Source organism: Mytilus edulis, chromosome 4 (assembly GCF_963676685.1).
Source record: "Mytilus edulis chromosome 4, xbMytEdul2.2, whole genome shotgun sequence".
NCBI classification, from domain to species: domain Eukaryota; kingdom Metazoa; phylum Mollusca; class Bivalvia; order Mytilida; family Mytilidae; genus Mytilus; species Mytilus edulis.
Genome location: NC_092347.1, coordinates 2844027 through 2858707, shown reverse-complemented (window position 1 = coordinate 2858707; position 14681 = coordinate 2844027). Strand labels below are relative to the sequence as shown.

Genomic DNA, 14681 nt, shown 5'->3' with positions numbered 1-14681 from the left:
TGACTTCCTCAATGTCATTGATGTTCGTACATTATTTGGTTCGAACGTCACTGTTGAGTGTTTGTAGAAGAAACGCGCGTCTGGTGCAATTCAACACTTCATTTCTGGTATCTAAAATGAGTTTATTTACATCACGCAAAGTGGTTAAATCATGACTCTGAAGCCAAGTTTTTATTTCTGATGATATATATACAAAACATAGGGACCATAGTTTAATTTAGCTATAATAAAACCCAGTTAAAGCTTTTTACTACTAATAATAAGTTTGAACTGTAAAAACGTAAAATAACTGAAAAAAAACGGCAGATTTAGTTATCAAAGATGCGCTAATTTTAACAAACATTTTCACGGAAAATATACTCAAAATTAAATGAAGGTCTTAATGAATGTTATTTACTGCTGATTACGATACAATAGGTTTCCATAACATTTTTCCTTGCCTTCATAGTGTCATATAGAAGTTGAAGATTATTAAAAGTTAAATGGGTAATTGGATTTCACCAAATCTTAGAACACATTTTTTAGAGTACAGATAGAATGCACTATTTGTTTTCTCTGAACGTTTTGTTTATAAATTTTCAAATTATATAGAAACCAATGATGCAACTATCTGAGAATTGACCTTAGATGAGATTTGTCATTTTTAAGGTGTGTTTTGTCATATATTTCCTCAACTGTTTCGGTTCTTATACATATTTTCCTTTCAAATATTTTGACTATGTGCGTCCCTGATGATCTTGTTGTTTTACTTTTTTACATATATGAAATCAACTCTTCACATGTTTATAACATATACATTAATTTATTTAATGAAACTTTAAAGGTACAAAGCAGTTATAAGAAACCATGAATTCTAGAAAGATAAACAACATATTAACAAAATTATAAGATTACAAAAATATGAAATAAAATAAAATGACTTAACCTGGAAGTGTGCTTATACAACCAGGAAATCAAGCAGCTACTGTTCTAAATATGACACTAGTCTTACTCATAATGTCAAAATACCTTATTAGATTCATTGAAGAGACAATAACCGTCAAAATACGCCTCCGGTAGATTATATTTGCGTTAACACTATTTTTAAAAGAAAGAAAAACGGGATCGACTATGTTTCCGTTTGATTTCAAAGTGCAACATTTTCTCAAACGACTTCCTGGTCGGAATATGATGTATTCTAATGTTTTAAGACATCTGTATTAGAATAGTTTACCAGTAGAAAAATTTAAAGAAAAACGAGAAAGAAAAAATTATTTCTCCAATGTACATTCAAAATGTATTTTCCTATAATATGTTATGAAAATCTGACATGTCACAAAGAAATTCTAAGTGTTTAAAAGGTAAAGAAATATTTTGGAGAGTATTTATTGAATATCAACAAATATTTGAAACTAAAATGAGGAGGAAACAGTCTAAATATTTTAGTTTTTTTTTTAAACATGAAAGCCCAAGGCGAATCAAATAATTGTGACGTTCTATAAAACAGACACTGTTACGTTATTTTACATTATATACTGATTTCTTCAACTTTATAAAACAGAAGAATGGTTTATTTTAACAGTTATCACAACAACTGGAAAACTAGTTTACAAAACTAAATTAAATTGATGGCTTCACTGCTGATTATACTACAGCCATTTGTTTATCAATTACATTACGTAATTATAAAAAAGAGAAAACAGCAGAGAGGATAGTCATTTAAGATAATTTCAACTTTGATCTTTTACCACAATCAAGTATGCCAGCGGATTGCAATAAGTTCATACATTGCAATGCTTTTATGAGTAGTTCCTAGGGTACATCAATAGTTCATCATATTGAATTCAAACAGGGAAAGACAATCGAAGCTGGTTAGTTGAAACCAAAGAAGACGTTTCTTTTCACAACTCTGTTTTATATCAAAGAATATTTAAAAATTTCATTACTGGCATGCTGTGCCCGACCAATTTTAAAAGAAAATATCGGTCGTCAAAAAATGTTAAAAAACAAGATGTAGTACATTTTGAATACGATTTTCAAAATTAATTTTCAGAAGTGATCATAATAAAAAATGATGGTTACTTAAGTGCGAAATGATATTAATGACACCACTATGGCGTGAAGAAAGTGTCAAAGTTGACATTGTCAATCTACAAGTGTTATTTCACACGTAATTATAGTGTAGCTGAATGACCGAAAACGACGATTTACTGAAATCAACAACATTGTAAAAGATATCATGTGTCTATTCTGCTTCAAACATGTTTTTCATGAAGTTACGTTCTTGTCGAGGTACTAATGCCTTGATTCGAAATGAGTCTATTATGACAACTAGTTAATGTCTTACTTCAAATAAACATGAGTAGACTTAAAGCTTATATTTCATTCACAAGTTTTTTTTTATCTGAAACGCTCATTTTTGTCTGAATAACTCGTCAAAGTTTGAACATTTTTCTCCGTCTTATAGTGAATTATCTTATCTAATAACTACTGTAATATCAGAACTGTTCAGAGACTTGTCAGATCTATTAACTACTGTAATATCAGAAGTGTTCAGACAATTGTCAGATCTATTAACTACTGTAATAACAGAACTGTTCAGACAATTGTCAGATCTATTAACTACTGTAATATCAGAACTGTTCAGACAATTGTCAGATCTATTAACTACTGTAATATCAGAACTGTTCAGACAATTGTCAGATCTATTAACTACTGTAATATCAGAACTGTTCAGACAATTGTCAGATCTATTAACTACTGTAATATCAGAAGTGTTCAGACAATTGTCAGATCTATTAACTACTGTAATATCAGAAGTGTTCAGACAAATGTCAGATCTATTAACTACTGTAATATCAGAACTGTTCAGACAATTGTCAGATCTATTAACTACTGTAATATCAGAACTGTTCAGACAATAGTCATATCTATTAACTACTGTAATATCAGAACTGTTCAGTCAATTGTCAGATCTATTAAATACTGTAATATCAGAACTGTTCAGACGTTTACAATCAGTTAATATCTCTACATTCTATGTTCATACAAGTCAGTGTATGTTATCCGTGTGTACAACATCATACTACTGAATTGTCCAAACAAGTCAGTGGCTGTTATCCGTGTGTACAACATCATATTACTGAATTGTCCAAACAAGTCAGTGTCTGTTATCCGTGTGTACAACATCATACTACTGAATTGTTTAGACAAGTCAGTGTCTGTTATCCGTGTGTACAACATCATACTACTGAATTGTCCAAACAAACTTATTCACCGTACTTTATTGACTGCAAGTAAATGTTCTATATAGTGCTGAGCTGTGATGTTTTATATAGTGCTGAGCTGTGATGTTTTATATAGTGCTGAGCTGTGATGTTTTATATAGTGCTGAGCTGTGATGTTTTATATAGTGCTGAGCTGTGCTGTTTTATATAGTGCTGAGCTGTGATGTTCTATATAGTGCTGAGCTGTGATGTTCTATATAGTGCTGAGCTGTGATGTTCTATATAGTGCTGAGCTGTGATGTTCTATATAGTGCTGAGCTGTGATGTTCTATATAGTGCTGAGCTGTGATGTTCTATATAGTGCTGAGCTGTGATGTTCTATATAGTGCTGAGCTGTGATGTTCTATATAGTGCTGAGCTGTGCTGTTTTTAATAATGTTAAGATATAAAATGACAGATTCAGATCAAAAGGTAAAACTGATATTTTTCAGCAAACAATTGAAGATTCAAATTTTGTTTTATTAACAAATTCAGTCGGATGAATGGTGGCGCTTTCATTTATTCTCTAATTCTCAGTGCGAATGGGTCAATGTCCATAAATTTATCAGTCATACCCACCACTGTTTGTTAACTTACATTATTCTTTCATCTCATGCTCTTAGCTCATTTAACAATAGTAGACTTTGTATTTGCCAATATTTTTTTCACCGAGCGCTAGGGAATTACTCTTATTCCGATTCCAATAGGACACTTATTTAGTTGACATATTAACCCGACAACGATTTCATGTGACGATGCAAAAACAATTGGAGTACCGATAGTTTCACTATACATAAATTTTCAAATACAAAGACATATAGACCTGCTTTTCAGTCATTGAATTGAATTTCGTATTTTTCGAGTATGCAAACCTAGATATGTTTACACACAGATCGAAGAGTGGCATATTGGAAATATATGTTAATATCTAGCTTACAAAATTATAAACCTGCTATGTTTGGTGAGTTTTTTAAAGCTAAAAATAAACACTGTAAAATAACATAAATGTATCAATTAGAATAGATCTGTACTATTGCAAGCACGTGGTTAGACATCGACAGTTTACATCATTTATTACAGTAACTCTAAAAACCAAATATTTGGCCATGATTTGCAATTTTGTATTTTTTGTATTTTTTTGTTTTTGTTTGTTGAAGTAGATTTGCGAAAGTTTAAATTCCGTCATATAAAGTTTTAGCCTGTTGATGATGTTTCGTCTTAGTGAGTTATGTGTATCTGGCTAATCTTATATCTTATCACTAGCGTGGTAAACTAAGCACGAATTTATATCAATAAAGATGGATTCCTCAGCAGTAGTTATAATTTCTCTCCAACTTATCTTATATTTATATCTGATTCGGTCATAAAATAATCATAGAAAGAAGTAAAACTTTTGCATTCACACTTTTGACATCAAGATGTCTTTTGATGTTTTTGTGCCGTTGTGGTTACATTCTCAATAACGTATTTGAAAGGTGTCTCTTAACAAGTGTAAAGTCAGAACTATATTTTCAACAAAATGGCAACAATTTATTATAAAAATACGAAGAAGACTGACTGCGGTGGTTATTTATTAAGTTAATTATTACTTGTCGCCACTCACAGTGTATCGATGCGAATTCTATTTTGACATTGGTTGGTTCTCTTGATCAGTGCTGTCTAAAGTTTCATTTATTCAGTTTATCAACGTTCAAATAATTACGTAGGCATAAACTAGAATAAAGAGTACACACCATATGAATTCCTTCTAGTAGGAACAGTATACAACATATATCGTCAAAGAAAGAAGGTCGGGATTGACGACTCTTGCTGTATACTGTTGCCACAAGCATGAACTCATATAAATATTTTACATGATTTAGTTCCACAACCGATTCTTGAACTAAATTTTTAGCATCGCATGAACTCTGATTTTATTGAGACTGGTAGTTTGTGCAGATTCATCGTCTCCTGTAATGTATGCATCATCCGCCATTCGATTTCTTAGTCGGTCAAAATGTTACATTAAGGGAATAGAACACAGACGATCAATTTGACCTAAAGGAGTGGTATTGAATCAAAAAATGAAAACCCATTTTTGATTGTGAAGTAGAACAGAGACACATTGAGTCGATCAACGAATTCCAAACGCTCCAGCTTATTTTGAATCAAGTTTCCCTCATACTTATAACAGAGTACACGTTACAGAGGAGATGAAACTGCTAATGAACGGGACATTGAAGTTTATAGTTTGAAGTCGGCCATCTGCATCGATTATGAGGAAAAGATCAAGATATATGAAAAATACAATATAATGATTTAGTTATAGACTTTATTCTCAATTTTCCAATTTCAGATGATTGCCTTGAATATGGTGAATTTAAATATAGATGTCATACGTATCCAGCTCATCACTGTGCCAGAGCAGGAAAAATCGGAAAAGCAAGAATACGAACATTAAAGATGACGTTAGTAATAGGTATGCTTAATACAATATCGCAGGCAATTATTCTTTAGTTAACATAAACATATACAAAAAAGATATAACAAAGATTTTGTGCCCCAAGAAATATCCAAAAAGACAAAAAAAGACAAAATTAGCCTTGAGCCTTAATATCACCGATTAGACCAAACATTGTCCTGATTCGGTACAGGCATTTTTCCAGAAAAAAATACTTTGATAAACCTGGTTTTAAGTAATAAATAAATCAACGTTCTTCACACCAAGTCAAAGATCTTTAGGCAATGGTCCTAATTTTTGCCAAGAGAAATCTAAATACATGTAGCATACGACTTAAAGACGCTGTTTTTCAATAACTCTGAATGTATATGCCTAGGTGTAAATGTATGACAAAGGGAGCTTAAGGGATGGTTTAAAAGGTTGACTCAGGTAGTTACAGCCGACAATGGGAACCTATTTCAAGCATGATCTAGAAAATATGTATGATTTATCGCTTCCATGGCCTAACAGCTACATCGTCAGAAAGTATATTTGGAAAAAAATAGATAATCATGTAGGTTTTTTTAGACATCTTTATTTCCGTAACTAGCCATTTATAGATAAATTACTTCTCCTGACGGCAATTCGTGTCCTTGCTTGGTACGATTTACCTACATAAACAGAATGAGATGCAGACTGAACATCTATATTTAACAACAAAACTCACCATTCACTTTTAACCCAATTTATGCCACGCATAGGCGTTAAACATGAAGTTGGAATAGGAAATGTATAATAAATGGCGTCAACTCCGATGTTATTCAAAAAATATTTTTTTTTATATTTCCTGCAAATACGTCCGAACATAATGATGTAAATACGAAAAGAAATCTATAGGGCAGCATAACATATTTTTTTCAAACATTAGCAAGTGGAATTGAAAAACATTGCGATATGCTTTTTCTTTGATTATGATGTGTATGTATTTTTCCTCGTGTGAAAAAAAACCAAATTATCCTATAAAGTTATGTTTTTTGATCAATTTAATTCTGTACAAAAGAATATTGTATTTGCCGTTTAAAGGAAGTTTGTATCGATGGTTCTCGTTTTTGTAGATAAGACACTGTGAAATGAGAAAATAGTGTCGGTTTAAACCAGTTTTGTTTTAGATCTCAATCACCCCCAGTTTTTGGCGGGATTCGAGTTGCTCAGTTCTTAGTTTTCTGTGATGTTTTTTGTGTACCTTTATTTATGTTCGATTTATAAGTTTAACTGTTCCTCTGGTATCTGTCGCCATTCTTTTACAAGCCATCCCCTGTTTAATATCATTCAATGACAGAACTGCATCTCTATTACGGTACAATACGGTCTGAATGCACCTCAATTTTAGGGTTATTTCTTATTTTTTATCGCTAAAAATCACCAATCAACTGAGTTACGTTCTTCTAAATTTAACCTCAATGCATAATGGCAATTGAAATTGTGTTGATATGATAATAGTTTAAACAAACCTGGTGATGTACAGTAATAAATCTCAATCTTTTTTATTTTATTTATTCTAGTTACAGTATTTATCCTGTGTTGGACACCTTATTTCTTTATGGCGGCATGGTGGTGGATCGATAAGTAAGTTTAATTTAAGCTATTTGACAATGATACATCTTTAAGTTAACGATAATATTCATTTTGTAAAAGGAATGGTTATTTTTTTATATCGAATGCCTGAATAAAAAACCACCCATTAAAACCTTTATGAGTGCTGACATATTTTTTTTCTGAACTTACCTTCATCAGGAACTCGTAGCCGAATATTTGAAAGCCATAGATGCATGCGAACCTAATGAGCTGAGGAGCTATATGAACAAAAAGGGCATAACATAATAGTCAAAACTGAAGGAGGTATTTAGTTTCTGAATATTATTATAAATTTATAAACGGACAACTTTTGTTATAAATCATTTAAGCACTAAAGCACTAGCTACTGATATGATGATCCTCTCTAAGTCTGTTGCTTTTATACCAATGTGTCTACTTGTTATTAATGTCATATAATCTAAATGTGTCTGGTGTACAAATGTTTCTGTCTTCAACTATTGATTCATATTACTATTTATTGATTGTAACTCATAACATCAGGAAATGTAGAAATCAAATTATTATTTGTCAGGAAATGTTTCAACTCATTTTCGTCACAAAGCCACGTGGTGGTCTTTTTACATGCTGATCATATTTCTAGTCAAATGATTTCTTTCCACTGGTCTGTCAATGACGAAATTGAGTGTGGTATAACCTTATAATTTTGAATCAGAAAGTTATATGGTATCTAATGAACTGGTATTTCTGTATTTTATACGTTAATGGAAATCAAAATTGAACATATATAACTTTATGTGAATAAATAATATGGAGTGAATGTCAATGAAACAAATACAAACTATTAAAACATTAATGGGAAATATTTCATCACAGTATAAACAGTCTTTAACAAAATACAAGTGTTTAATATAAGAACACATCATTTTCAATATAATGTCATACAAGTGAGATGTTTAGCTACATGTAGCTATAAAACCACGTTTAAGCCATCTTCTTTGTTTAGCAAATACATGTTCCAAGTCAGGAATATGACAGTCGTTTGAGCCTTTAATTTTACTATTTGATTAGGAACTTTCCGTTTTGAATTTTGCTCGGAGTTCGGTATTTTTGTGATTTTACTTAGTAATGAGATTTTCCCAAACAAGTTTGATACATTAAATCACATATATGACTAAACGATACAAAACGGGTTTTTGCTCAATATCAGACGACGAGCTATGTGTAGAGTGATAAGTACAACTTTCTTTTTAAAGTTGGTTTTCCTTTTTTTAATGAACAAGAAACCTATTGTCCTTATCATGCATTTGCATTCAACTTCGGTACATAATCGATAAATGGGCATTTCAGGCTTACTTTAAGAAATGTAAGGCTTTCCTAAATTTTAGACATAAGGCCGGATAGTGCTGGAATTTGGTATTGCAATGGGAAGATTTGTTTATGAATGTACATGTAATATTCGATATTTATCTAAAAAGCACAACTGTTTTAAACATGATTCCTATGACTGAAATTGCACACTTTCAGTATTTGAACTATATTCAGACAATATGTGGTGATTGAAAAGGTTAGTAATTGATGTTTGCTCTTCTTTGTGGGATGTTTTGCATTCTATAACCAGATTCCAACAGAGAAACTAGGATTCTATTTGTTTTCTAATAAAGTTCTGAAAGGTTTTGCTTCAACAGTTGTCTGGGTTGTTGGTTAACCTGATTCTTATATGTCTTTTTTTTTTATAGTCATTTGACATTTTATAACCATAACACTACCAATATATTCAAATTAAAGATTATAAAACTATCAGCATCTAGTTCAACTTTGTAATTAAATAAAGACATATAACCAAAATTGGAAACATAAAACTTAAAACAAAATTGGACAGTTTTAAAACAAAAAGTCATTATAGAATGAATAGAATAATGACAATGAACACTATTAAAGATCGAAAAAACTCAGCAGTATTTCAAGCAAGTTCATACTGCATAAACGATTAAGCTACGTTGTTTAATCATGAGTGGAAGATTTTAACTTATCATTTTTTACTCGAGTAAAAATAACCCTCGGCCATGCAAAAAATCATATTTGAAAAGTAAGCTGATTATTATTATTTATTTTTTATGATTGGTACTTATGTAGATATAGGAAGATGTGGTGTGAGTGCCAATGAGACAACTCTCCATCCAAATAACAATTTAAAAAAGTAAACCATTATAGGTCAATATACGGCCTTCAACACGGAGCCTTGGCTCACACCGACCAACAAGCTACAAAGGGCCCCACAATTACTAGTGTAAAACCATTCAGACGGGAAAACAAAATGTCTAATCTATATAGAATACGATAAACAAGAAACACGTATAAATTACATAAACAAACGACAACTACTGTACATCAGATTCCTAATTTAGGACAGGTGCAATCATTTGCAGCAGGATTAAACGTTTTAATGGTACCAAACCTTCTCCCTTTTCTGAAACAATAGCATAACATCCCAACATAGAAAAACACACGATAAAATATCATTTGGCAGGCTTAACTCAATAAAAAAAAAACGTAAATTAATACACTATGAATGAATAAATTTGATCTGCGGTATTTGAATGCAAATGCACAGTACGTATTAAATTATAATCCTGGTACCTTTGATAACCAATTAATAAAATATTAGGGACAAACATTCAAAGCCAAAAAGCAAACAAACAAGTCCAAACAAAGCCATGGCAAGACACCACTGCGAAATATTTAACCCTTCGAAAATAATCCCTTTAGAAAAAAAAACGGTTTTAATAATACAAGTAAATCTTGAAGTTTATACAAATGTAGTAAGAAGAAGTGAAAATTAGAAGATATTCCAAATAATCAAAGCTGTATATAGACAAGATGCATATTAATATAAAATAACAAAAAAGCATTATAAACAGTATCAACAGGTCGAATTAACAAGAAAATACGATTTGAGAGTACTCGCAGTTACTGAAAGCTAGTTTAAAGCCAAAAACAATTAATAATAAAAAAAATCATGCATCAGAGACTAAAATCAACTAAACCATATCCCAGGGATTTAGTATTTTAACGTCATGAACAGTCAGAGAAGACATGATGGTACGATTTCTTTCAGTAATCTAATTTAAAGGTTTATTTATTATAGCTAACAAACGCCTTGGGTAGGTACCACCTTATACTTGAAAAATATACTTTCTCCATTTATCTACTTTAACCGAAGACGTACTACGAAAAAACAGGAAATTGTAGAAAATAAACTACCCGGACATGAATTTCGTAATTTAGATTCATAGGTTTAGGTATAACGATCTGACGAAAAAACGTCAGTAATTTATTTTTCTCTAATGATGATCTTGTGTACGTAGGGTGAAAAAAAATCTATCCGTATGGAAATGAAGATAGATAACTTAATTATCTGTTAACAAAATTTAGAATTTTTGAAATACTAAGGCTTTTCTACCTCAGGCATAGATTACCTTAGCTGGATTTGGCAAAAACTTTTAGGAATGTTGGTCCCCAATGCTCTTCAACTTCGTACCTTATTTGGCCTTTTTAACTTTTGGATTCGAGCGTCACTGATGAGTCTTTTGTAGACGAAACGCGCGTCGTGCGTATATACAAAATTAAGTCCTGGTATCTGTGAGGAGTTTATTTAAATTGTCAAATCAATCAGTGAAACTACACAACGTAGCTTGATTTCTTTAACCGATAAACACAAACTGTATTTCACAACTAACACAGAAGTTAGAAAAATAAGCAAACGTTCTATAATGATTTAGAACTGATAAAGTAATAAAAATATACTGTCGTGTGAAATTCAGTTATAATACGATCACCGTTAAATTGAAACATCAAAAACTTTCTTATAAAGCATTCATTTACAATGATTATTACATATCAACAAATTGTGTAAACTTTTGGCAATTTAGAGTTTGACAACTTGTATAAAATTCCATTTATTGTTGAACAACACAGTATGTTCTCTCAAGATAAACTTGTAATATGTTTGTTATTGTGATGTTGCGTCATTGATGTCTCTTCCAAATTTCGACTCACTCTTTTTAAATAATTTCATTTCATTTACAAGTTTTCATTTGATATATAATTGCCTCGACATCATTATTCAAATATGGTTTTTAGTCAGTCGACAATGCAAGATACTTTAGAACAAATAGTTTAGTCGTAGGCACTGAAATTGAGGACGATGTTTGCTCTGTATGATAGCTTTGCCCACATATGAATCTGGTGAATATAAATATTATATTCTCCTGCTGACAATCTAATTCTGATCTTGTTTTGTTATTTGCTTTTATTCATTTTACAAGCAATCGTTACAGTTTCCTTAAAATCGTAAATCTATTTATGATTGAAAAATAACAGGAGGACATTCTATTGAGGAAGTGCGTTCATTATTTCGTATATAGAATGTCTCTTTGCCCTGCAGGGTACAACCTTGATACATTGTATGTACTAATTACTATGTGTTTCTGAATAACTCCTCGTTTTTTCCAGGAAATCTGCCCAAGCTATCAACCCAAAGGTACAAAGAGGATTGTTTATATTTGCTGTGTCTAATTCGTGTATAGATCCTATTGTATATGGTATGCTAATTGAAGTTTAAATCATAATAAATGTTTGTTGTGTTCAACTAATGTATTGATTCTATAGTATATGGTATGTAAAATATATTTTACATATCATTATTAATTTGATCTTTAACTGATAGTTTAACGAACGGTACTGATTTTAAAACGTAATGATGAAATAGTTTGTAGCTCAAACAAAACCAAAAAAACCTAATGATTACTACACTTTTCAATTAATACATTCAATCAATATTTTACCACAAATGAAATCTTGGTATTCATGAATCATTGACCGAAATATAAATTCATCTTATTTTTTTTAACTATGTATTGATTTTATTATTAACTAACAACATATTTTATAGGTATGTTTACAACAGCTTTTAGACGTGAAGCACGGAAATGGAGGGGCTGGTTTAAGAGAAGACTAAGTGAAATGGGCCTGTATACGTTAACACCAAATACTGCAATAGCACAGGAGTTCTTCAAATGAATCGAATAAAATTCTTGTGATATATACCATAAGTGTCTTACACAGAAGTCTGATGATTTATCAATAATTACTCCCTTATGACAAAGGGTGAACAATTCTGTTCATTTTCTTACAGGAGTATAACTTTAATTTGAATGTCTTTTTGAACAAGACTCAGTTTAATGAAGTGTATTAAAAGTTTTTACGTACAGCATTGCAAAAACATTTCTGTTTTAAAAAACAAAATTGTGTGTTTATATTTTGACTATTACTGACGCATTTGCGTTTTATATTACATAATGAAAGATTCTTCTTCGATGATATTACAACATGCATTATGCATTACTGTATTTGAGAAACTGATTAATAGATTTTTTGTAACAGACATTTAACATTCTTTAAATTATGTTATGTCTTCAGTTTTTCAGTGAAATGATAAAACCTACAAAACAATGCAATATTAACATCTTTTTTTATTTCATAATTATATGGTTACTGTTTGCATATTACATACATGTCTGTCAGTGTTATTAAATAATTTAAAATTCTAGGTAAGTTAATTTTATTAGTATCACTTTATCTAAAAACAAATTAACACTTAAATAGGCTGAGCTGTTGCTTGGCCAAAACAAGGTCCAAAAGTAAGGGCATCCAAATTGTTGTTAAAAATCGGCTCAGTATATCTCTATATAAAGATCTAAACATTATTTCAATAGAATGCATAAGAAGTGCAGTTGAACCATGATAACATACGGGCCCTTTTCAAAGACGGAAACGAGCTCACCGTTTATTGGTTGAAACATGTTCAATTATTCAGAAGTTAAACAAACGGACTATTGCAAACTTATCATTCAGGAAGCATTTACTTCCAGCTTCACCATTAAAGCCTTTTTATTAACTATTAACCTTTTGTTACAACATTTTAATGATTGTTTGTTCCTTTGTAACTCTTGAGATAAAATTACTAAAGACATCATGTTCAATATCATAAGCGATAAAGTTACAACAATTCCTTGTGATACTCGGAATTGAACAAAATGGAGATGTAAGGTATATATCAATTAGAATTTACCAAAATACATGCATGTAGGTGGCAATATACAGTATTCAATAATGAAAATATTTCTTCACAATGTGTCAAGCTCAAAATCGTACAGAGTCTGTAAAACATATGAATAAATCCAAAAGAGTAACACACCATTCTCCAAATAACGGAACTATTTTAAAAACATGAATGACACACAAAAACAATTACTTAATCTTGGATTTTATTAAATCTTAACTTCCTTTTCAAAAATGCATAAGAAATTTCTGACGTGGTTTTAAAAAAAATTTAGGAAGAAATTCTTGTATGTCTTGTTAATCATGACCACCAAAGAGTCATAGTAGAATGAAATTAGAATGTCGTTACAATTATAACTCGTATGAATTTGAAATATTCAGATTTTCTTCTACACTTTCTACTTGTTCAATATTTCCTTCTTTAATTTTTAAAACATCATTACCAATTCAAATTTAAAATACCAGGGGCAAAGGGGAATGACATATCGATAACTCCATATAAATTGATAAATACTAATTAATTCAAATTAAAAATTGTATGTCAATGTAAATTGACATAATAATGAACTATAGATCTATGTATTGGTTATTTTTGTGTATTTGTATATCAACATTATGTGTTAGATGTTTGTTAAAAAATCATTCCTGTTAAATTAAAGCATAACTATTTTATTGTCGCATTGTCTTTTCATTTGGCCAAGCACCTCCTTTTAACTACCGTATTGTGATACGGTTCGTGTTGATCAGTCGTTAATTTTGCAAACATTGTTTTATTCTGTGATGTTTCTTCTTTTACGATTTGAAAAAACAATACACGAACTGTATAAAAGAAACATTTTGATTAAAAGATTTAGTTTGATCTATATCCGAAATCGTCTTTACATTCAGACGCCTATGGCAATTGTCTCTGTGTATTAGAATATTTAAGAAAAAAATATGGACGTATTGTCAGCTTGTCATCATGTAGAAAGAACTTCATGCATCTTTGCATCATATACATGTAGCCAACGTAAAATGTAATATATATTATATGATTCACAGCTAGGATTTAACGTATGATATATATATTATCATAGCTTTGCATATTATAGTGATATTGTAGACGAAACGCGCGTCTGGCGTATATACAAAATTTAGTCCTGGTATCTATGAGGAGTTTATTTATATACACCACTAGGACAATTATACAACGAACAAACCAAATCGGTCGAAAATGATGATAAAAATACCAATATAGACCATATGGAATACTTTTAAAAGAGCATGGCAGAAGATTTTATCGAGGATTCAAAACCTTCCAT

The 14681-nt window shown here is 30.8% G+C and overlaps 1 protein-coding gene across 1 annotated transcript in view; it reads left to right on the top strand.

Moving 5' to 3' along the window:
- LOC139521647 (adipokinetic hormone/corazonin-related peptide receptor variant I-like) overlaps nucleotides 1-14052 on the top strand; it is a 67635-nt gene extending 53583 nt beyond the window's left edge. Inside the window, exons 3-6 of the mRNA XM_071315131.1 lie at nucleotides 5581-5703; nucleotides 7227-7290; nucleotides 11773-11861; nucleotides 12212-14052. Coding sequence (XP_071171232.1) covers nucleotides 5581-5703; nucleotides 7227-7290; nucleotides 11773-11861; nucleotides 12212-12339 — 404 coding nt within the window. The 3' untranslated portion in view covers nucleotides 12340-14052. The remainder of the gene's footprint in view (nucleotides 1-5580; nucleotides 5704-7226; nucleotides 7291-11772; nucleotides 11862-12211) is intronic.
- The last annotated feature ends 629 nt before the right edge of the window (nucleotides 14053-14681 follow it).